General features: G+C 40.3%; 1 protein-coding gene across 1 annotated transcript; it reads right to left on the reverse strand.

The window, feature by feature from the left end:
- Nucleotides 1-404: 404 nt before the first annotated feature.
- alg6 (ALG6 alpha-1,3-glucosyltransferase) lies at nucleotides 405-23,450 on the reverse strand. Its single transcript, XM_034147632.1, has 14 exons — nucleotides 23,291-23,450; nucleotides 23,010-23,094; nucleotides 22,353-22,442; nucleotides 22,039-22,127; nucleotides 21,829-21,911; nucleotides 21,268-21,332; nucleotides 20,817-21,002; nucleotides 19,142-19,277; nucleotides 15,379-15,464; nucleotides 7,331-7,415; nucleotides 6,983-7,053; nucleotides 5,723-5,791; nucleotides 3,505-3,697; nucleotides 405-1,685 (listed from the first exon to the last, which is right to left on the reverse strand). Exons 1-14 carry the CDS (start codon nucleotides 23,370-23,372, stop codon nucleotides 1,488-1,490), a joined length of 1,518 nt encoding a protein of 505 aa, XP_034003523.1. The 5' UTR covers nucleotides 23,373-23,450; the 3' UTR covers nucleotides 405-1,487.
- Nucleotides 23,451-24,578: the final 1,128 nt, after the last annotated feature.

Below are 24,578 nucleotides of genomic sequence, written 5' to 3' on the forward strand. Positions count from 1 at the left end.
TAGTTGTAATGGATTTTTTTATGCCCGTCATTAACTAGCTCAGAGATTGGAGAAAGAAATTGCTTGTACCTTTCTTTCTGTGGTATTTCAACTTTATGGCATTATGTTCAGATATGTCACCTTCCATCATCTCTTTTTAAGGCCTCTCCCGTCACTGGCTTTGTTTTAAATGAACAGGTCTTTGGTGCAGGACCCTTGAAGTATCTTGGACTTGTAATGAATATTTAATGATGTTGAGTAAAAGCTTTGAAAGATATAATTTCTGTCCAATTATTGGCTCTGTCTCTGCCAGACTGTTAGGGGTGATTTAGCGGACTACTTGGTAAATGTAGACAGTTTATGTGAAGCTGCTCAAAAATTAAATCATTTTAACAATGGGGCAATAAAACGGATGTTCACTTTAGGTCATTGAGAAATTGTATTTATTTTCACAAAAACGAAGTTTGTACAAAAGTACTTCAATGATAGATGAAAATATACAATAGAAAAACCGTAAAGAAAAAGTTCACATGAATAATGTTTAACAGTTCCGGCTAGACCGGAGTCCAGTCGCGCCAGGAATGTGTTTAAATCACAATACCCAGAGGAGAAACTGAGGGTAGACAAAATAAGAGAAACACCTTACAATATCATTAAGGCTAGCAACACCATGGCTTAAAGAGTTACTGGAAAATTAAACACCTTTCCCCATGTTGGTCTTTACACTTACTGAACATTACAACAGGTGTTCCTGTTATTGTGGCCATCCCCGTAGCTTAAGCATCCAGGCACAGAGCTCGCTGGAGTCAAATGGGCTGCACACGGCATGTGGTACTTGATTGATTAGCTAGCAATAGTGTTTAGTCCAATACAAAAAAATATGCAAGAGGTCCGCACAAGGGGGAATCATTTCTTGAATTAATTTGGTCCAAACTGGAAAAATATCACTACCGTCTACTTTGTACTGATATCACAGGTCCTCTGATTTTGTAGCATAGTGATTTTGAAGTCTGCAAAATCCTATTCAGTACCCTTTGTTTCTGGCTACAACAAATGATTATCTCCTTAACAATGTGTTTGCAGATTATCTACTCAATACAATATTTGGTCTATAAAAGTTCAGAAAGCTGTGAAAGTGCCTGTCACAATTTCTTAGAGCTAAAGGTGATGCCATCAAATCTCATTTGTGTCTGAGCAATAGCATCAAACCCCCATAGATATTCAATTTACTATAATACAAGAGGAACTGAAAAACCTCTCATATTTGTCTGGCTGGAAATATAAAATGTTTTGCATTTTTGCTCAAAAATGACTTAATTGATCATCAACATAGGTATCAATAATGTTTCTTATAGACCGATAATTGCAGCTCTACATTAATGCTTCTTCCACAGGGGACATTATGGCACGTTTAAATGCCTCTTAATGTAACACTGGCTTCCCTGAAGCATTTAGCAGCAGTTTGCTAAACGATATGTTGCCATGTACATCACTGCCTTAGGCATCATTCAGTTGTTCTTCTTCTGGCTCTTTCTGCTGGGCGGCTCGCTGAACTGGACAATGTTGAAATATATAAATGTTCCCAAGAAGTGACTAAAAGAAGCGAGAGACACCAGCACAGGAAACAAGTCGGGTAGATGTGGTGGAGGAGCCAGAGCTACAGCAGCAATGCTCAGACCGGCTAACACGGAGACGCTGACGTAGAACTGTAACACAGACAGAGAAACAGCGTGGTTATCAAGCGATTCACATGAAAACAGGGACACAGGATCATAAAGTATGATGACTGCAAAATGAAAGGACTAAAGAACTTCACAAAGTTAGGCTGAAATAACTGGTCAAGAGCTTTTTTAGGAACATTATTTTGACAAAAAGATCTCAAATTCAGGTCTACTCATTGGCTTTTCTTAAATCTTTCAACCACATATAACTGTCATTGCTCAGATATCTTGGAGATGGTTTAGCTTCCACCATGTAACCTTAATATGGCACCTCTGTCACAAGATAAGAGGAAGTGTATATGCACTGGAGACCCCGATGCCCCTTTTTGTGTATTAACTAAATTGATATTCCAAATCCAAAACTGTCGTAAAAATAAAAAAGCCTAGACACCTCAGGGTAAGAGAATACGGTTAGCTTTTCCCTTGATATTAACTGTCACTTTATTTTTTACACCAACCTCTGATTTACTATCACTCTGCAGAATAGCCAATTTAAATTAAGGCCTACTTTTTCCTTGTAACAGAGTTGCAAACAGAACTGAGCCTGAGATTGTTCATGTGTCTATTTGAGCTTTATGAGCCAGAGATAAGTCAGTGACTAAGATGGAGGAAACACCCCATGCCCACACCTCTCCCCGCCACCCTAAACCTATGAAACCTTATCGCCCATCATCTGGGCTCGCTATTTATGCTGCTTGTGTAAATAAATATATCTAGGCAAACCTGTGTTAATGACATGCGCTATAAAAAGACACCTTCTCTTAATCTCTGACACCCTACCGGAGCCCCTGTCGCTAAGGGGCTGGCGGTGCAGCCACTTCAGACGCTGTGGAAACTTAAATAAGTGATAAATAATTCCTGGGGCTGGCAGTGGCTTTCATCCCTGGACAGCTTACACAACTTACAGCGGCACATGATCTTTATTTATACAGTTGGGTATATCTTCTCACACAGCTGCAATTTAGATCTAGTGCTGCTTTCAAAGTACGGGCAACCTGGGATCCTGAAATCAGCCCCTTCTAATTACAAATGCATCAGCTGTGAATCCGCTCCCCCGTGCACAAGCGCAAATATGAACTATAAACTTAATCAAGCAGCAATATCTTCACTTTTTTATTGTTTATTGAGAATGATCTTGGTCAGAATAAAAACCTTTTAAACTTAAAGCCCCTGTATGTAGGATCAGAACATCTGTGATTCTGGTGACTCCTAGTGGTACATTCAACATAGACACTAGTAGAGAGAAACTCATGCCAACTGATCTGTGGTCATACCAACTTTTAACTGGGATTGTCTAATGTTTCAACAAACTCATTGCATAAGATCAGTTTGATGTGATTAACACAATAGATGAAGTCCTACAATACTGCCTTCCCTACCTGTGTTAATGGGTATTAAGTCATTTGCATGTCATTGATTGTATTGGCAGTTAATTAGAACTGCCACAACCACCATGACAGTTGTTACCTCCTCCTGTACAAATCTCTGGGACACTAGATTGCCACCTCTGTAGCTTGACCTACAACATTTACCTGTTACAAACCGGGAAAATACATTTACACGTATTTAATGTAGTCTTTGTCCCCTGAAAGTACAATATTTTGTTGACTTAAGCATGACTGGGGACACACCATTGGGGAAAATTGTGTAATAACTTATTTTTCCCTACTAAATATATCTTCTACATTTGTAAACGAAGCAATGCTACTCAGATTGTTCAAGATATATAATTGTTCCACATGAACAGAATCAGTGATGATGCAGTGTTTGTCATTACACCGGGGGGGGCTTGCACCATACTGACCTTCCATCTTACAATCCATGCTAGGTCCAGTTTGGGTAGGCAGAACAGCAGCTTGTGGTAGGCTCCCAGTCTCAGCTCTTCCTCTGAGCAGCGCTCCAGTGCAGACAGCAGATATATGCTGAAGTACAGGAAGCCCAGCGAGGTCACAACAAAGGGCACCAGCAGACCGTCCTTCAGGAACAGAGGCAGCATGCTGCACAGAGGGACAATGGTGCATTTCAAGTTTAGAACGTCTGGAGTTATGTACAATGACTCTGAAAAGTAGGCAAGCAAAGTGAAGCTTTGATATACACTTCTACAATGGTATATTCAAGTAATTTGTTTACTTCCAGCAGTACATCACTATGTTCAGTATCATGTTTGCTTCGAAAAGGGCAAGAGTAAACCACATAGCTTTTTTCCAGCAGGCCTGCAAAAACAGTCCGTCTCCTGGGATGAGATGGCTCTGACATTCGTGCAAAGCTTATCTTAGTTTAGCAGAAGGGCACGGACAAGAACAACAGTTGTCTTATAGTACATCGCACATCACCCTGGCTTGTAAAAACCCATTCACTGAAAACAAACTGCTCATTCTGGTTTTTACTACGACAAAAGAAATGGCACCATTCATCAGATAAATGTTTAACAATTTGGAAATACATACTTGGTCAATTTATTGAGACAAGCTGCATTATTTCCTCTTAAAATTGCTATAGCTGAACATCCATTAAGCCAATTACGCCAACAAAAGCTGTATTTCTTTAAATGGAGTCTGTAGAGGATGTGGATAATGTGAAAGTCCCAGTCAGACAGAATGACCTCCTGTCCCTACACAACGCACACTTAGAAGGCAGGCATGCAGACTATGCCGTGTAATCCCCAGATATCCTTATACTAAACCACACACACAACAATTAGTGCTGCCGGAAGAATTTAACAACAGCTGGTGAAAGTTAGACAGAGCATTTGCAGCACTACTTGGCTTTTCCATTCACGGTCCTCAGCTCAACCCACACAGTAGATCAATATCGCTTTTCAAGCTTATTTCTACGGTGTTCTTCATTTGATATTTGACACTAGTGAGAAATAAAGAGAGATGTAAGACTCCATCCGTAAACATTACAGTTATGTGGAACCAGACTACTTCGCTGCCAGGACATCCCAAAGTCCAACCACATAACTTTTGCTGAACAATGAACACTGGGGCTTCAAGTCACAGGGACAGTATTGAATAAGGGTCAATTAGAAAAAAATGTAATGTAACATTGGCACATTTAAAGATTTATAGAATTACTGACCTTACTCAGTGGTGTCAATTATAAAGCAATATGTAGCTTAAAGGTGGGGTAGGTAAGTTTGAGAAACCGGCTCGAGATACACTTTTTGTTATATTCCATGGAATGCTCTTAACATCCCGATAGCAATGAATATCTTAAGTGCTTTGACAAAAAATCCATAAACAAATGTCATCTGTGGAAGCCGTAATACTGTAAAAAGCACGACCAATTATTTTAGCCGGCCCTGCTAAAATAACTGGATGGCCTACCTGCCTGTCAGCCTTCCATCTGTGCACAAACTTATCTCGTGCCCTCATTGGTCATGTGCGCGTTCGTGTGTGTTGGAGGAGGGGCTCTATAAGGAAGTGGCAGATTTTCTCCGGTTGTGTATTTTCAAATTCTAGCGATCTCGAGCCGGTTTCTCAAACTTACCTACCCTACCTTTAATTGAGCAAACATTAGCTAAAAAAGTTGTGCAAGCTCCAATAAAACAAATTCTGCCTTTTGACAGTACTTTTCTTCTTAAATATTTGTATCTTCACATAAACAACAACAAACAAACCTGGTATTTAGCTAACTCTAAAAGGTGATAGACATTTGTTGTTACCTTTGGACAGATTCAGGAAAACCGTTTCCCTTTGCTAACCTGGTGATGCTAATCTAACCAGCAATGGCTTCTTTATGGATTATAAAAATAACAACAACATATACATCATATAAAACATCTTTATTAATGGCTTGAAATAAAGGTAAACACTAATTAGGTTTGTAAAGGTCCAATGCAAAAGCACAACATATTAAATGTTCATTCTTTTAGCTTATGCAAGGTTTAAAAGCTCCGTAAATGACCTCTGATTTAAAGAATAGACAATAATTAGAGCCAGCTTGAATCCATCTACTACCTATCGTGTGTAGACCATGTGTCGTGCTTTGACAGGAGGCTTTCCTCCACACAGTCTTACCTGAATGTAGAGGCATGCAGGAACCAAATAGCCATCAAGGGGAGGTCATTCAGCAGGAGGCAGGCAGGCCTAGAACAGATAACGGTTGCATAAACTCCCTGTTGAACACACTCTGCAGTAAGCACCATTTCATATCATTTTACAGTTAGACAGGAAGTTAGGCCATGTTAGGTCGCAGCTGGATGTGAACCGATGTCATGCGTGTATAATATTAAAAATCCACATTAATCCATTATTCACAGTCACAAGGCAGTCAAGTGTTGGTTGTAGCACAATTATGTTTATCTGTAAATGCTTTTTTACTGAATCTGCACTGGCATGTATGTTTATACAAAAATACAACTTAATTACTTATAACATTTCAACATGAAATACCTCAAATGAGTTGCAAAGAAATTGAAGTTATCTCTTCTGGGCACATATATATGTGTCTGTGTAGCAAAGGCCTGTTGTGTGTTGAACCTGGTTGCCTGCGTCATTGTGAGCCAGTGCTAGCTGAACACTGTGCTCCGAGGGGGGCACTTTCCTCCGGCCCCTGAGCCCATAATTACAGCCAGTGCTCTTTGGCGATCCTGTTACAGCCCAATAATTGATCCTGCGCAAACAACGCCCTGAGCTGCTGCCTGCCATTCTTTCCTAATCCCTGGACATGCATTACTGATTGATTCAGGGGGACAGGTGGGAGATATAACTCAATAGTTAATAAAGAAACAATCTACCCTAATCTAGATTAATAGATGAGATCAGATCATGGAACCAAATCCCTTTCTCAAGTCAAATCTATGCCACTTCACTCTGTACCTACACAGCTTTAAACATATGTGGGTACATTTTAATGAATCGCACACATGCACATCTTTATGCTCATGTATGAAAGCAGTGCTTTTACTCACATTAACGACAATGGAAGCTGAGAGGCTGCTTTTGTGTCTGTGTGGTGCAGAGTATGATGACAGAGGTGAGTAAGCCCTCAGTAGCAAGTCTGTACTTAAATAGATTTTTCCTCTGCAACTGTGTGAGAACAGAAGGAGGGCGATGTCATTTTTACAAAGTGCGCACGTCTTCAACTCATTAACAATCTGCAGGACATAAACTGAGATCTGAAGCGGGGTAACAGGCGAATGGCTCCTTGTGAGCAGAAATTAAATCTATACTCATGAATATTTGAGGTATCGCTACAAGATAGAAAAAGTACAATTACTGTTTGTTACCACAGCTGCTGTGCTGTTGCATGTGGTAACATATAACCTCTGTACTTACAAAGCAGCTAAGAGGATAGACTTCTCGTGGACTTGATAGGAGAAGAGGAAGAACGCCAGAGAGGAATTAGCCTAAAAGAGAAAATCCGAGGGTGTTGGTACAAAAACGACTGTTAATGAACAATAATACAGCAAAGCTTACTTTTTAATAAAGGCAGTGAAGGTAAGAAAACAAATTATGGATAAAAGGAGGTATCAATTAACTTTATGTAGTAATTATTATAAAGGAGATGAAGTGCAGAAAGTCCTAAACTTGTAATAATTAAATTACTAATATTGTAGCCTCTATTTGACCATTAAATAAACAGTTTGAGGACATGCGTTTTGACGTCAGTTAGATGTCACTCACCAATGCCAGTTTAAACTGCCAGAAGGTGGGCTTCGTCAGAAGTCTTACGCAGGAAGGCAAGACCGCCAGAAGAGTGCAGGCAAAACTGAAAAACATTACAAACAATGGTTCAGATTAAATCACATCAGCACTGTTAAAACATGCATAACGTTTAAACACATCTGAAGACCCACAGAGGGAGATTAAGTCTCTTCAGCAAGAAAAACTAATTGTTCAACAGAAGACATGTAGAGTATTTCATCGAATTGCTGTCAATATGAATTGCATTTTCACATAATTCCAGGCTTACACAAATTATACATCTTTCTTTTGTTTAGTTTTTTTGACGTTGCTGATAATGTTCAGAGAACTGAAAAATAAACCTCTATTTTGCCAGAATGATAAAACACACAATTTGTTTTCACTCAGTGGCACTAGATCAGGGGTGGGGAACCTCCGGCTTCCAGGCCGTATACGGTCCGCGAGACCATTTGATACGGCCCTCGAGGTAATTTACAAACACACGCAAAAACTAAAGAAATTAAAGAAATCTAGACCGCAAAATAATTAAACAGTGCCAGTTTTTGGTATATGTCTTGTCAGGGGTGTAGTGCTGACGGAGAGCACCGAAACGCCGCTCCTGTACTTCAAATTGTAGTAGGGGCCTACAGAGGTTCTTATTATACAGTTGAGGCCTAAATTATTAGCCCCCCAGGAGTTATGGAACATTTTCCTAAAATTCTTCCCAATGTTTCCAGCATTGATATAATCAAACATTCACCAGTGCTATTTAGTAGCTTTTGGTACATTTTGGAAAATAAAATGTAGTTTTTAGGCTTGCTTTATATCAAATATAGTGAAAAATGGGTTGGTCAAAAATATTAGCCCCCATGTGAATTTTTGCTTTCAAAACACACCTAATCAATCAATCAGCTTTCAAACCACACCTAATCAACCAATCAGCTTTCAAGCCACACCTGAGCATTCAATCAGCATAAAAGGACTCCAAGAAACAGGCACTTGAATACCTTATTGGGAGGGACTATACTCAGGGTTCTTACACCTTTTCCAAAGTCAAATTCAAGCACTTTTCAAGCATTTTCAAGGTGCATTTTCAAGCTTTTCAAGCATCTTACAGCTGTTGTAAATTACATATTTATATACACATACTTAAACTCAAATGATTATTTCCCTACCTCACATTAAATCAGATGTTCTTTATGCTATAAACAACCAAATGTGTGTTTCATAATAGCATTCTACATGAGGATGAAAAATTAAACATTTTAGAAAAGAAAACTAAGTTTAATATTAACACGCCAGACTAGTGAAGCCATTTTGGCGAGCTTGTTTTGCCGCGCACAGAGAAAAGTGTCATGTATTTTACATGCAACGATAGCCTAATCTAAAATGCTCTATACGGCGTACCTTTCGTGTGGTGTGTGGCTCGTCAGCGCAGACTCTCGCATCGTTATTGTTGCACACTTTGCAGGAGGCTACTCTTGGGCTTCGCTTGACCCTCGTCTTAGCCATGGCTTGTATTTGTCTTCTGCTAGCCAACGCTCGTTGAAACGGCAACCTCCTGGCATACTGTCATCTATCACTCTCATCAGAATGCCCAGGTCACACACGTAACACAAACACTTGCCGGTCACGCGCATTGCGCGGGAAGGCCGGAGCGGAGCTGTTTTATGTAAAAGCGAAGCAATTAAGCGCGCTCCGACTTCTTTATTTTCTTTTAATCAAAAAAGCGAAGTAAAGCATTTACAATTTCAAGCACTTTATCCCAAATTCAAGCACCATTCCCAAAATTCAAGCACTTTTCAAACCTTGAAAACACCTCGTACAATTTCAAGCATTTTCAAGGATTTCCAGCACCCGTACGCACCCTGTATACTACTCACCATGCCAAAGACAAAGGAAATCAGTCTTGAGCTCAGAAAGAAGATAGTGGAGGCTCATGATAAGGGGGAAGGCTATACTGCTATTTCCAAGCGCTTCACAATGTCTAGAACTGCTGTACGTTGCATCATTGCGAAGTACAAGGAGACAAATTCTGTAAGAAACAACCTAGGCGTAGTCGAAAGCGCAAGATTTCAAGAACTCTGGAGAGGAAAATAGTCAGAGATGTCAGCAAGAATCCCCGGACATCTGCCAAGATGATTGTTGCTGACCTGGCCTCTTCTGGAGTTGATGTTTCAAGGAACACAGTTGTGAGGGCTCTTCATCGTGGTGGGCTTCAGGGCCATCGTCCCAGAAGAACCCCTTTACTCAAAGAGTGGCACATCAGAGCCAGACTGAGGTTTGCCCGTGAACATTTGAAAGGTAAAGATGAGTTTTGTAAGTCTGTGCTTTGGTCTGATGAGACTAAACTGGAACTGTTTGGGCACATGGATGTTGCTTATGTTTGGCGAAGAAAGGGAGAGGCCTTCAACCCTAAGAACACATCATGCTGTGGGGCTGTTTTGCAGCCTCAGGCACAGGGAGCCTTGTTCGGGTACAAGGCATCATGAAAAATTAAAATTATGTTGACATTTTGAGGGATAATATGAAAAGATCTGCTCTTAGTCTTCGCTTAGGTCGTCGCTGGGTCTTCCAACAAGACAATGACCCAAAGCACACATCAAAATTGGTCCAACAGTTCCTAAAGGACACCAAAACCAAGGTGCTGGAGTGGCTCGCACATAGCCCAGGGGCCTCATTTATAACGCCTTGCGTAGGATTGACGTGAGAAGGTTGCTTACGTAGTACAAAGCAAAAAAATAGGTACAGAAATGTTCCGACATTTTCCGATTCACAAAACATTGCGTACCGGCGAGGGAAGTGGGTACCGGCACTTCCTACGCCTGTTTCCCTTTATAAATCACAATCGACTCGAAATGCGGCGCAGCTTTTGCAGGCTTCACGTATATGACCTATAAATAGTCAAAGAAACGCCCATTCATTCATTCATTTTTGACTGACTGCATGAAGAAGATCGCAGGAAATTACGACCGAACAGCTAAAAAAGACATCTCACACCGTGTCAGATTTTGGGGAGGTCGAGATAAATCATATTGTTTGGTGGATGCAGTTTGAACCAGAGTAGCAGCATGGAGGTCGGATCGTCACCAAAATAAATAAATAAGTGGTCAGAAAAAAGTTAATGACAAAAAAAATACACAAAACCTTCCTCAGGCAGTGTGTTTGTCCCGGGGACAGGAGACACCCCCTTGATGAGAAACTGTAAGAAATGATCGGGGAATCCCTCCGGAGTGGAGTCATGACGACTGGATCTGAATTATTTTGTTGTATTTGGTGGTTTGTGTTCCAGCTGTCTATCAGCAACTATATATCCATAATCCACCAGTTAAAGGAAATACAACTAATGTGTTGTGTTATATTAGCTGTACAATTTACCACATATGGTGTTCTTAGTTTCCATACCTCCTGTGTTTTACGAGCGACTTGTCAAGTCTTCGCAAACGGCATAAAACACGATTAAACGTGATAGTATATAAAACCATGCTCGTATCTACAACCTATAGAAATGCAAAACGGCGTCAGTTTAGACGTTATTCATGTCCTCCTGCTTACCGCATCATTTATGAGAAAACATTTCATAACATTAACACAACATATTCGAGGTGGTTTTAAATAACATATCCGTATTTATTTATTTCTCCAAGTTATGTTTTTGTGTGCACTCAGGAGTCTCAAACAGGCGTTTGTTTAATCATTTTAAGATTGGCTTTAATCAATGTTTGAAAATTAATTCTTCATATGATAAATGAGAGGTAACATTTTATTTATTTCCACATATTTCTCTCCATTCTTCCTTCTGCCAACGGTGTCACAGTTTCTCGTCTCTCCCGTTGTTGTGCTTAGTGCGTACGCATGGGTTAGAGTTTGCGTGGAGGACCGCACATTTTCCCGTCAAGTTAGTATTTTATAAATCGCAAACATTGCTTAGAAACTGGCGTACGCCATTTTTTGAGCGTATATCCCTTTATAAATGAGGCCCCAGATCTTAATCCTATTGAGAATCTGTGGCGGGTGCTCAAAGTGAATGTCCATGCTCGGAAACCACGCAATTTGGACCAGCTGGAACAATTTGCAATGGAAGAATGGGCCATAATCCCTCAAGAGACCTGTGCCAACCTAGTAAAGAACTACTCTAATGGCGCATTTCCACCACACGGTCGGCCTCGGCCACGCTCGGTACTGCTTGGCCGCGTTGGGCCTTAACAGGGCCGGCTCACTTCATGCTGCGCTTCCATTACAGTTTAGGAACTGGGGTAGTTACTATAGTAACGCAGTGTAGGCGGAGCCGTGACGTCATCTTCACTGAGAACCCCAGAAAAACAACACAGCCGTTAGCTGTTAGCACTCAGAGCTCACAGCTCCTTATATATGTTCAGAAACTCGACAAAAGTTAAACAAGTACACACCACAGACTGCTTGTGTCATGGTGAATACAGTCGCTGCTTTATTTATGTCTGTATAGGCCGTTGTTGTGAGTGTGGACGGTCGGAGCATATACTGCGTTAGCTTAGCCAATCTCCATCTAGAAAACACGCATTTTAAAAGGTTTTTCGCCTGCCGTCTGTCTGCAGACTTGACAAAGCATTAATTCATGGTTTTTACTAACCGGTATCAGTATGTTGTTACTTCGGCATCATTTTGAAACGTGTATTACAATTAAATCACGGTCAAATATGTCCATCTTGTTGTAGTTGTAGCCCCCTTGCCAGCAATCCTCTCTATAGTTTAGCATACTCAGCCCGACTCAGCCCTGTTTGTTGGCCCCGATAGAACCACAATTTTGTCGGGCCAGAAAAGAGGTGAAAAAGTGGCCCCGGGCCGGGCCGGGCCGTAACTAGGCCTAGTGGAAGTGCAACCAAAAACGGGCACGGCACGACACGGCACGCTTAAACCGCGCTCCAAGCCATGGTGGAAATGCGCCATAAGAGGTTGTTGTCAGTTGTGGCTCAGAAAGGGTACACTATTGACTATTTCACTATATTTGATATAAAGCAAGCCTAAAAACGTATTTTATTTTCCAAAATATACCAAAAGCTACTAAATAGCACTGGTGAATGTTTAATTATATCAAGTTTTATCAATGCTGGAAACATTGGGAAGAATTTTAGGAAAATGTTCCATAACTCCTGGGGGGCTAATAATTTAGGCCTCAACTGTACATCCATGATAAGGAGCCGTACACATGCTGCAGTTTTTGCGTGGCTGTGTCTTTAGTTGAAAGCCCAGTGGCGATCTGTTCATCTGTCATACTGATCATACAGTCAATAACGCCATCGAAAAGAATATGATACATTACAGTACAAGTACTTCTGGGTCTTTGTGAGAGAGAGAGAGCGGTACCGGGGAAATTAGCATCTGGTTAGCTAGCTATGCTAACGAATATAAGGAGCTTTTTCTACAACCAGGTGAGTCATGCACTAGAGCTCTCTAGTCCTGACAGACTGATAACCTCAGCTCAGTGAGGTAAAGGCACACCTTTATGATCATTATAGTTATAAAAAAATAAGAGAATAAATGAAAAACAGGTATAAAATACTATATTGCAGTAAAAAAAAGTTGTTATTAATAAACAAGAATACAGTTTAAAAGGGGAGTGATTTGTAAAATATCCATAAAGAAAAAGAAAATCTGCTTACAGTTCTGTTTCATATGGGTGTTGAGAGATATATCCATAGATCTCTTAATTTTGCTCTCTAAGTGCACCAGACTGATGCATTTAACTTCAACATTTAAAAAAAATTCTTCCCGGGGGAGCATGCCCCGGACCCCCCTAGAGGAAGTTAGGTCCACCCCCCACTTAAATCATGCGGTCCATATCTCATTAAAATATCTAATGTTAGTAACTATTAAAGAAAAAATGGGGACAATCCTGTTTTAATGTAGTTTGACCATTGTAACTTCTGTGCAGACATACTGATAAAATAGGGCTTCTAACTAATTACCTTAAATAAAATCACTAATTAATGAAACCAGTTCAATACGCATTATTCTTATTCTTATCATTCTTTATGAGCGCAGTAATGGTAAGGTATCTAATTACTTATTTATTTAGTATTCCATAACTTAATAACAGAGATGGTCAAACTAAAGTAGAGACATGGCAGAAATCCTACAATGAAGCGGGACAGTGAACTGTTCTCCTGTATGTGAGAGGGCGATGAAGAAAAGAGAGCGAGCGGCCCCGTCGAGGGAGTTTACGGAGCAGAGTAAAAGACACAGAAAGACAGAAGCACAATAAAAAGTATATTTAGGTGTTTTTTTTGTAAATAACCGACGTTGTCAAGAGGAAGTAAAGTCCCCTGGTTTGTCCCTTATACTCTAACGCCAGGCAGGCATTTGGTGTGATCACCATAGCCATCTGAGGCCGAAGGGCTTTCCTTTGCTTCCAGCTGTCAGATTGTAAACAAAGTCACGTGACTGGGGGCAGATGACAGCGCTGACAAGGTGTGTTTCCCGCAGCGAGACGCTACAATACTAATTGTGGGCTTATCATGTTGATTCGGCCACAATAGAAAACAAAAAAAAACTCTCGCTCTGTCCAGAGGGGCAGGTCAGACAAAAATGGCAAACGGGCTGTTGCCCGGGCAACATTAGCCCGTACCTGTGCACGTCCCTGTTCACATGGATGGGACGCAAAATATATTGACACACATCTTGTGTCCATATCTTTCTGTTTTGGCGGTCATGCCACAACCGTGCACATGCATGCGCGAGTCATGGTAAAATATCTGGATTAAGAGGTTGCTTTTTCTTTGCACAGCATGAAAGAAAGGTGAAATGAATGGGCTGTGATTTTAGTTTTTTTTAAGCAGAGGTTGAGTTCAATAATTTGTACGGCCCTCGGAGGATGTTGTAAAAATTGAAATGGCACTTGAGAGGAAAAAGGTTCCCCACCCCTGCACTAGATGATCTGGTTTTGAGGTCAAAAGCAAACAACCAACAGGACGAACCAGAATCCAACTGAAGATCCATCTCGCTGGTTTTTTTTAGATACCGCCTGCTCTACCAACTAAGACTTCCGCTATGTAGGAAATGACCAAATACTGGCCCCTTCTCAGGGTTAGCAGGCATTAGTTTAACCCTTCAATTGTCACCTGCTGGGGGTGGAGGCACCGGAAGAGAGTGACTATGTGTGTGAATGTGCTGAGAGGTCGGGCAGCGAGTCAGTTCAAGGCGTGAGGGCAACAATGTGTTTTACTAGGAAATAGATAGATGGACAGAGATAATGATAGTGGTAGATGGAGAGTAGTGAAGGAGCAGTAAGTGGCTATTTAGTGCGTGTGGCAGCGGGTGTGTTATGTGCTGGGCAGGGTTCTGCGGTCCGGAAGGACATGGATCACTTTTCACAGCTGATTCATTCTATGTACACAGCACGCCCACGCCAGAGCGTTAAGCAATTTGCCCCCGTGCCAAAAAGACAAGAGTGTTTTTCATTTGTTTGAAATGCACTTCACTCAAGAAGTCCAACTTGATCCCCGGACTTAGCAGTCTGGCAGAAACGTGTCCACGATGCGAACACAAGACTTCTAAATTTAGCATGCTGTGTTATTTAAGCAGGCTCCACCATGACACAACTGTTTTCCCATTGTGATCCAACAGGTTCTCAGCTTTTAGTCAAAATAGATAATCCTAATACTTCCCTTGGATGCTCTGTGGGGTAGTGTGGAGAGAAACTCAAGTTAAATGTAATGAGCACTCAGTGTTCAAACCGCTGTCTCCCCTGATATCATGATAATCATCTAATAAAACACATAATCTGTAACATTTTTGAAAAGAAAGATTTCCATAGCCCCCCGGGCAGTTCAACATCTCGTCAAAACATTTCAAAGACAGCCGTGACATTAGACTTTCCTCTCAAGATCTTTCCTTAAGGGATGTTCTTACTTCCACCCCGCTGTATCACACTTTTCATTCCCTTGGGCAAGCCTTGCTTTCCCAATAAATGAAAGAAGCAAAAACTAGGTACAGAAGAAGAAGAGACACAACGATTCAGCAAAAGATAGGGGAGTAGAAGTGGAATCTTGTTTGACAGACAGAGGGATTACCTGAGGTGCATCTGGGAGTCACTGGACAGAATGGATCTGATCTTTATCAGGACGTTCAAGCTGCACCATGTGTTGGCCACCTTATCCTGTACACACACAAACAAACAAACATTTTTAAATCAAACACATTCCTTGATGCCTGTGTAAATAACTCATTTAGAGTTCCATTTTGAAGAGCAAATAGGTGACATGGCTTTAAGTAATCATTTCCCAACTGAAAGTGCAATAAAAATACCCCAGGGCATTCCAGAGGGGCATAAGTACGTAACCCTCCTCCATAAATTGACTCCCCTGTCAGAAAAAGCATGGGACTTATTTGTAAACTTGGGCACACAGGTCAAATGTCAAACCAAAGTAGTTTTTGCATAACCAGCAGATACATACCAACCACAGACAACTAATGAAACATACAAGCAATCTGTTTTTAAATTTAAACACATTTATTTTTTTGTAAATGTTTACGACAAATTCACAGATCTAGCACCTCAATTTTTAACCTACATATTTATTTTAAATGATATGAAACAAAAAGTAGAACAAAATCACATGTGGAGAGGGTGGTATTTTTGTAAGACTAAAATGATAAATACATTTTCTAAATACTTGCTGATAAATGTTATGTCTATGAACAAATTCATTAATTAACTAACCATTGAAGCTCCAAAGAAAAATGTCATTGCTTTTTCTCTCATGTCATACTGTATCAATCAATGTTGTGTTGTTTGTGTAGATAACTTGTAAAATGATATCTAAATAATATGGAAGCTATGTTACAGCCCAGGCTAAAAGTATTTGTGGTTTATACGACATGAGCAGGGCGTTGCTGTGAGATTCAGTCGATTTAAGTGCTTAAGCAGTTGTGCGGGGATCAGATGATATTGAAGCCCGAGCCGCCACTGTGCACTATGATATCACACGTCACAGAGACAGCGTGCCGAGATCATCTTTATGATTCCTTAGTGAGTGGTTTCAGTGTGGCCCAGTCTAGAGAAACTATTTCTGGCCTCCTCTCTCTGCTCTGTGCTACAGCTGCTCGCAGCACAGCTGTGTGGATCTTAATGGCAGCATAGTCAGCAGCATGGGCCGTCCAGCGTTTGTGTTGTCTAAGCCCCTTTCTCCCTTCCTCTTTTCCTCCCCGCTCCAAATAACCACTATGGGAATTTTCCTGGAAGCAGCCGAAAGGCAACATATGAACAGCAGGGGGTTCCATCGGCAAATGAAAGGGGAGCAAGAGCAGCGCGGCACCTTCACCTATAAGCCAGCATGGAATTTCACAGGGAGAAGCATTTGGTGCCATTTTTGTGAGCAGGCAGCAACGTGAGACGCCAGAATGCAGCTCAGTGGGTAAACTTACAACTGCTCCCGCCCAGAAGCTGCCACGACCACCAGTCACCAGCACCCCCTTCCCCACCACCCTCCTTCTCACCCCTGTCCCCTTGTCCAAAGCTTCTGCTTACGTGCACAATTTCACAATTAGTTCAGGACGACGCGACCCCCACAGCCTCTCATGCTGTCGTCACAGGAGAGGATAGTGTCTCTCACACCCTGTGTATTATGTTTGCATCATTTCGTTGAACAAATACTGCCACAGCGCACACTGCCATCTGCTCCCCTGTTAAAAATGTTCAATTACTTCTCACATCCGCGAGACCTTGTGGTGGGTGCCACCTCAGGGACCGGGACAAGATGAAGGATACGGGGGTTTTAGAAATGAGAGCTGCAAAAACCTTGGCCTCTGAGCTGTCAGTCACACAGCAAGCACAGAAACACAGTTACTTTAGCTCTGCTCCTTCAGTGACAGCTTTCAACGCTGCCAGCTGAAGTCTTTGGAGTACTCTCTGTAAACTATCGCACTATTATTTTAACTTAATATCATAGTGCTGTGCCTCTTTGTCTCTCAGAGGCAATTACTGACTTACCACAGCATACAAATGTGTGTGTGTGAGTATGTGCATGCTATGAAACAGTCCATCATACTTATATGCTTTCCCAAGATAAAGTCGGTAGCAGGCAACAGTTGTCGGATGTGCTCCGATACGGCTTTAAATGTAGCATTTGCCCCACTCATCAGTTCATACGGCTAGAACATGGCTCTGCTATGAAGTGCTGAAAACACCCAGGCCATAAATTAGTAAGATTTATCTATATCCTCCTACTGTAGGTCCCGGACCCCAACACCTCCCAGAGATAGAGTGACACTGATCTCCTGACCTTTCCCCGTTTTATTCCTCTGTTTTCTTTGATCCTACAGGATATCCATTTCCCGCCGGCTAAGCACTGCGGGGTGGAAGGGTGTTCACCATGCTGGGTGTATGGAGCCGTGTGTAGGGCATGACCGGTGTTTGACTTTCATGCACTGGTCACAGCCTTGTGCTTCCATTTATCCCTTAAGGACTATATGAAAATATTAAGAGAGTGAGGAGTTGGGTGAATATCCAATATTATTTATTATGTCCAAGAAGACATTTTCTATAGCCTAAAAATACCAAAATAATATATTTGTACAACAACCACAGAAGATTCTTGAAATACGCCCCTTTATAAAAGAGCTAATGAAACAGTTATAATGAGTTTACGTAGAGGTAAGAAAAAGACCCCTTATTTGCTCTCCCAGAAACATCAGACTTCTCTCTTCTAAAAAAAGAAATCACCCTCCACATGACTGACCATTCATTTGATGTTTGGGTACCACTTTACAATAAGACTACCCTTATAAAGGATTCATTAAGGGTTTATAATTAGGTTATTAATTAGGTTGTAAACACTTTATTAATCATTAAGAACCATTTATAAACCAGTTCTAACATAGTTTTCATACATCAACACAGGCTCACTATTTGGCAAGATGACTAAGCCTTATATTGGCTACCTAGCTTACTTCGTCTTCTTCATCAGCCAGCATCCTTGGTATCTGTTGTTCACTGAGTTGATTCCCCCCCCTTCCATCTTGATGTTTCTTGGCATCTCTTTATCACCATTTATGTATGAGTTACTAACATTTATAACTGCCAAAAGGGAACGTTATTGTAAAGTGTAAAACACATTCCCATTTATTAATGAGTTACTACCATTTCTAATAAGGCTTAGCAGTACAGATAAATGTGAGCTCACTATTTGGCAAGCAACCGGTCACAGTTGCCCTGTTTATCTCATGTCTTATAAAAGCGTATTAATGATTTATAAAGTGTTCACAACTTAATTAATTAATTAATTACAAACTATTCGTAAACCGTTTATAAGGGTAGTCTTATTGTAAAGTGGTACCGATGTTTGAGTAAAACTACTGTCTTCTGTTCATTACACTTAGTTAGAATATGTCCATAATTCTCTGATAGAGCCTGTTTGCTGATTGCTGACTTTTTTTATGCTATTGGATTTTTGGAGGAATTTCAGGACACATCACATTTACTCAGAAATTGCTGAACTTCCTTGGGATACACGTTCTCATGCATACATTGGAACAGGGTAGTGACGAGGTTAAACATCTGCACCAGCTCAAGGACAACTTCAAAGAGAACTGCCACAGGAAATGTTCATGTGACCTGTGTGGATTATCTTATCTTAAGATAAAAGAAGGGATATTATCCTCCTCCACTTGTGTTTTTAAAATATATTTTGGGGTTGTCGGTGGCTATTCTTAGATAGCTTGCATGACAAGAGTACAAATGCTTTTTTTGATAAAACTAAGAGTCTCAAAGGCATGATCGAGCTTCTCAGATGTGGTTTTCCAGGCTGACTTTTCACTGAAAAAACACTACTGTACCTCAAACAGACCGCGGGCCACGGGAAAGATCCTCCTGACCACCTGCATGGCCTGACCGGGGTCAGACAGGAAGGGCAGCCAGCACAGGGCAAAAGTCACCAACACTGTCAAAGCAATTCTCACCAACAGGAAAAGCCTAGGGGAGGGGGGGGGGGGTCAGAAGGTACAGAGATAAAATGAAAACATAGGCACAACATTTTGACATTGTTTGTTAGAGTAATTTACTCAAAAATACAAATGTTGACATTGGCGAGTAGCTTAAGTTTGTCATCATTTATTGCCATTCCTCAAACAATTAGAACATGCAAGTCCTAAATTTGGGATTTGACCCTTGTGATGAGGAATGCAGTGAAAGCAATGCATCAGCTGAGAGTCTCCTGTGTAGGTCAGACTATCTCGTCAGCTGTAACTGTGAAGCTGCTGGTTAAGTTGCACACGCGGCATAGCTGAGGAGTTTGGGCATGGCGAGAGAGACATCTGGACATATCTCCTCCCCAGCACCCCCGGCTCTTCTAATCCAGCTCTCCATTTGCTACTAAATGCCCTTGGTACATTGTTACTAGATAAACAGACACTGGACACACTAGTAACAGCATCCAATCTGATTACCTCAGTCATTCTGCGGCTCTCCTGAGGACACTGCTCACTTATAGACTCACACTACATATCTGCTTCTAACACTCAGCTGACAAATCTATGCATTACAGAAAAAACCTATATAAAGAAATGATGTCTTCACGGACACAAACATAATCTTTATAATAAACCTCTATACCAGTTTTTGCTTTACTGAGACATACAGTAAGTTGTGTTCTTTACAAACTATAAATAGTATACTTGGATGTTGGACTGTCCCTTCATTTTTTTCTTTTAAGAAGGCAGACATGGAATGACGAATCACTTTTGTAGCTCTTTTTTCCCCCATCCCTTTCCATACATCTCTCACATGAGAAATGATTTGGTCACACTGTACTGTCGGTGCACTGTAGCTTGAACTTTGACCATTTTCTGGAGTTACAAGAGTGCATGAAAAGATGAGGGAATAGCTAAAACAAATATTTAAATATAGCACTCAAATAATGACTTATATCTGCATATCTGTTTTTAGGAGGACAATAAAACATGAACATATAGTTGACAACAATAACAGTTGTTTGACAACCAAAAAATGTAATGGATGAATGGTTTAAACATACATTTTTGTAAGAGTAAAACACTTTGTGCAGGTAACACACTTCTAGAACATGTAGTGCAGACTCCTTCAGTACACTCTTTGAAAAATAATTGGATAAATTAAGGCCATGAAAGGATATTTTGTATAATTATAAAGCTGACAGGTAATTATTATTGTACATGTTTTTATATTTGTGTAATATGCTGTTACTTGGTAGTAGTTGGGGAGGAATGGTGTGCAGGATCTATATAATGTACCAGAACATTATTGATAAATGTCAACAAATGACATATAAATGACATCCAAGCCATCCAATGTATCTAAGGGATATGATTAAGGGTTCTTGAGCCCATCTGAATGTGCTGTGTGTGTGTGTGTGAACATTGGACATAATGCAATGGAAATAAATGCTGTAGATAACAAAACAAACTGTTAAAATATAAAGAAAACAATGTTAAGTGCAGAAGATAGACAATACAAAAGACAAAGATACAGACTCACCCTCGCCCCATCAGGCCCAGTTTGACACTCTTCCCCAGCAGGTAGCAGAAGAAGGGCAGAGCGTGGTACAGCTCCATCTGTTTGTAGTTGAGAGCCAGGCAAAAAGCCACGGAGCCCAAAGCATCCCAGCCCAGACCCAGAGCCAGAACCCCCCACAGGGCAAAGCCCAGACTCACTCCATTGTACCTGATTCGGTTAACGATTATATTCTGCTAAAAATGTCTTCAATTCTATTTTTCACGTAGTTAACAATATTTAAACCCTCACTATTGTATGTGCTTTAAAGGATATAAGACAATATAACTTATATAATATACATTTGTTAATGTAATCTATTAGGATTAGGACCAAAGTCAGTGAAATACTGGCCTTCAGAGATGGTAACAGGCAAATTACAATAATGATATCAGAGTAAATAAATGGTAGAAATGCACTTGTACATAAAGGATACTGGAAATGGCCATAGTCAACAAGAATGAGGCCAGGGTATAAAAGGAAGCAGAGCAGAGTGGAAACCTGGAGAAAAGGAGCATTTATTAGTTGTAACTAAAAATGAACTACAGTCGACTGGTCATTATTATACAATACAATTCAATGTCATTTGAATCACATTACATTCATTTGCAAACTTTGTTGTGTGAAAGAGACATCTAAACAATCGTTTTTTCTTCTCAGTATTTGCTTATTCATTCTTAGAATCCTAAGGTAATAATAGCCTGTCCCATGTTGCGCTGTACAAATTGCAATGTATGCTGGGAATTGTTCTAGTGTTGATCCTGTAATGTTTGCTTAATTAAGACATAGTCAATATATTACAAAACATCCACTTTAATGGACTGTACTGGAAATGCATTTATACATTCATAACTTCCTGGAAAATATAATGGCATAATTTCTATTGCAATAATGAGCTCCTCATGCCACCATTTTTCACTGTAGCCAAAAAGGTGGCTTATTTTCGTCTTTAGTTGAAAATGATTAGATTTCATCTCATACCGGGCAAGTGTGTTACCTTTTTCTTAGAGGATCCCTCAGTCAGATACAAACAGTATAAAACCACAGCAGGGATGTATATCAACAAATCTGCCACCAGGACTGAAACAGAACATAGAACCGTGTTATTTTATAAATCTTCTTTGTAATTAAATAAACTGTTATTTTAAGGTTAAGGTTAATATGGATCAATGAAGCATTTTACTTTATTTTCTGGTAGTTACTGTACCTGTAGCTCTCATGAACAACTTGTGCGCTGGACTTTCATAACCTCTGGATTTGTGAAGCTCCACCCACTCAGGGTTTATCGTCTTAGCTCTGCAGGAAAATATATTTATAGTATAGAAATGAAGGTATTTGTAATGCTTAAATGACAGGCTGGCTTTAGAGTTACCCATGGGTACATATAATGGACAAGTAAGTAGAACATTTGTGGCATTTTATAACTGACAAAACATGGAATATCCAAATATGTTCATGAATAAACATTATAAAAATGTAAGCAGAGATGTCATGTAAACTCTCAAATAAAAACATACTTACACAAAAGCACAGATCAGGCTGTGGTAGGCAGTCAGAGGAGGGTAGTCAAGACCCCAGTAGTTCAAGTCATTCTTAGTGGTGTTGAAGTACCTGGATAAGTAAAAATGTCAGATATATTTATTCTGACAATGTGGAAGTGTCTGATGTTGCAGACAGTCTAATAGCATAATAACAAACCCCTAGTGGCTTATTTGTATTGATATGTCTCTCTATTTTGTGTATGTGTTTTGGTAATCATTCACTTATAGTAATAATTCTGAATCTAAATCTGTTTTTGGTGTTATATCCAATGTTAAATAGTATTCAAAATGAATTTATCCACAAGTATAAGGTAGACATCTGAATTGCATATAGATATGATATCCTAAGTTGCATTCACTTGTACAGCCATATAACTGTTATATACGTGCATTTTCAGCTTTAATGGGTTCACTTTTCTGGTTATCCTCTGGATTTGTATTCATCCCATACTACGGTATTGTAGGTGACTCACAGAATCTGCTCCCATCATTTAATAAACATTAGTGTTTTAAGTGCGATCACTACAATATGTCCAGTCCCTGTCAAAACCCAAAAGAGTCCCTTCTCTTGTCAGCTGCCTGAACATTGTTGGCGTTCTCAAACTTGCTCCACTGAATAAACAAACTTCAGACTGACCATTCCTGCACAGGGAGGTTGTATGTCACTTCTTGCCAGTGCCTTTGAGCCTCGTAGTCGCCAAACATGGGAGTTTTCCCCGCCCCTGGAGGAGAAAAAGCTTTTAGTCTGATGAATGGGAACCCGACTTACATCACGAACAGACAGCATTTAACCACACACAGCCAAAAGCACCACCCTGATATGTATAAAGAAAACGCAACATCCACTAAAATAATCAGCTGTGTAGCATTGAGCGCTCAGTGGTGCAGCATGTAAACGGTAAACTTCACATTTCCTACCTGAATATGAGTTTAACGAAACGCCCCATCTTACAGCAAGACCGAGCAACACACAAAGTGATACGAGACTCCACGTTTGCATAACCTCGTCCGGTTAAATTATCTTAAATAGGAGAAATAAAAGCTAAAATATCTGTCTGCTTTTGGAATATGTCTACATTTCCTGTATACGTCATCAATCAAGACTTCGTTGCGAGTTCTCATTGGGCACTGCCGGGTGACGTTGCTCTGAAAGACGTGAGGCGTTCAGGAACCCCCAGAAAAAGACGATATTATCCTTATTCGAAACATCGCTACATAACTTAAGCTAGAGTAACTTTATTAAACGAGTTTTAATTGTAGCTATGGCAGATAGATGGGTAGTTTTACTTTCCCTTCAAAATATGGTTACATCACTAGTGACTGAATTGGTATTGCTACCAATTTGATTTGAAGAGGCCAAATTCCTAGTAATGTAAATGCCACATCGGTTTAGATGAGATTTATGATGGATTGATTGATATTGTGCATTATTAAAGGTCTATTTGTCCACTCTTAACTCAATAATAACTTATACCCTGTGTTAAACTTAGAGGTCGGAATTTGAATAAGTGTCTTTTATCGAGCAGTACATAAGCATTTCCAATAATGTAATTACCAAGTAAGCAAATAACATAAAACAGGCTGTGGAACAAAATGTATAAATTATTTAATGACAATCGATTTCCCCTTTTTTCCAATCACTGATAGTACATCTCAAAATAATTATATCAGGGTCATTAAGCCAGACCATTTCTGCATGTGATTATGTATCTCACTGCTATGACTACTATGCAGACAGCAAGCCTTTGATGTTATAAAAAGTATAACCATAATTTGAGACATCTTAGAAATATAACTACATGTATGTAATCTATTTTAAACTCCATTGCAACGTACCCTGGCATGGGATCATCCTCCTCATGTGGAGCAATAGAGGATCAGTTGTCTCTTTTATAACTAGTTTGTTGTGCCCTTCTGTGTGCAGATATGTGTATAGTTATAAAATGCAAGCCTCCCTTCACAATGTAAATCTCCGCCCAGGGGTGTATTCTCCTCTGTGACCTTTCCTTCTGTTGACACCATCGTCTTTGTTCCCAAGGTGTTGGGATTTGTTGGGTGAGACATGTTCCTTGTGGTTCCTGCATCAATTATGCATAAATAATAATAACCTCGGACAACTGCTGATTTGCAATGACACTTTCATTACAAAGGCAGCAGCCTATAACTCAGGGGTACCTATTAGTTATTAATGCCTAGCCACGCCAGC

The sequence above is a fragment of the Trematomus bernacchii genome, unplaced genomic scaffold, assembly GCF_902827165.1.
Source record: "Trematomus bernacchii unplaced genomic scaffold, fTreBer1.1, whole genome shotgun sequence".
NCBI lineage: Eukaryota > Metazoa > Chordata > Actinopteri > Perciformes > Nototheniidae > Trematomus > Trematomus bernacchii.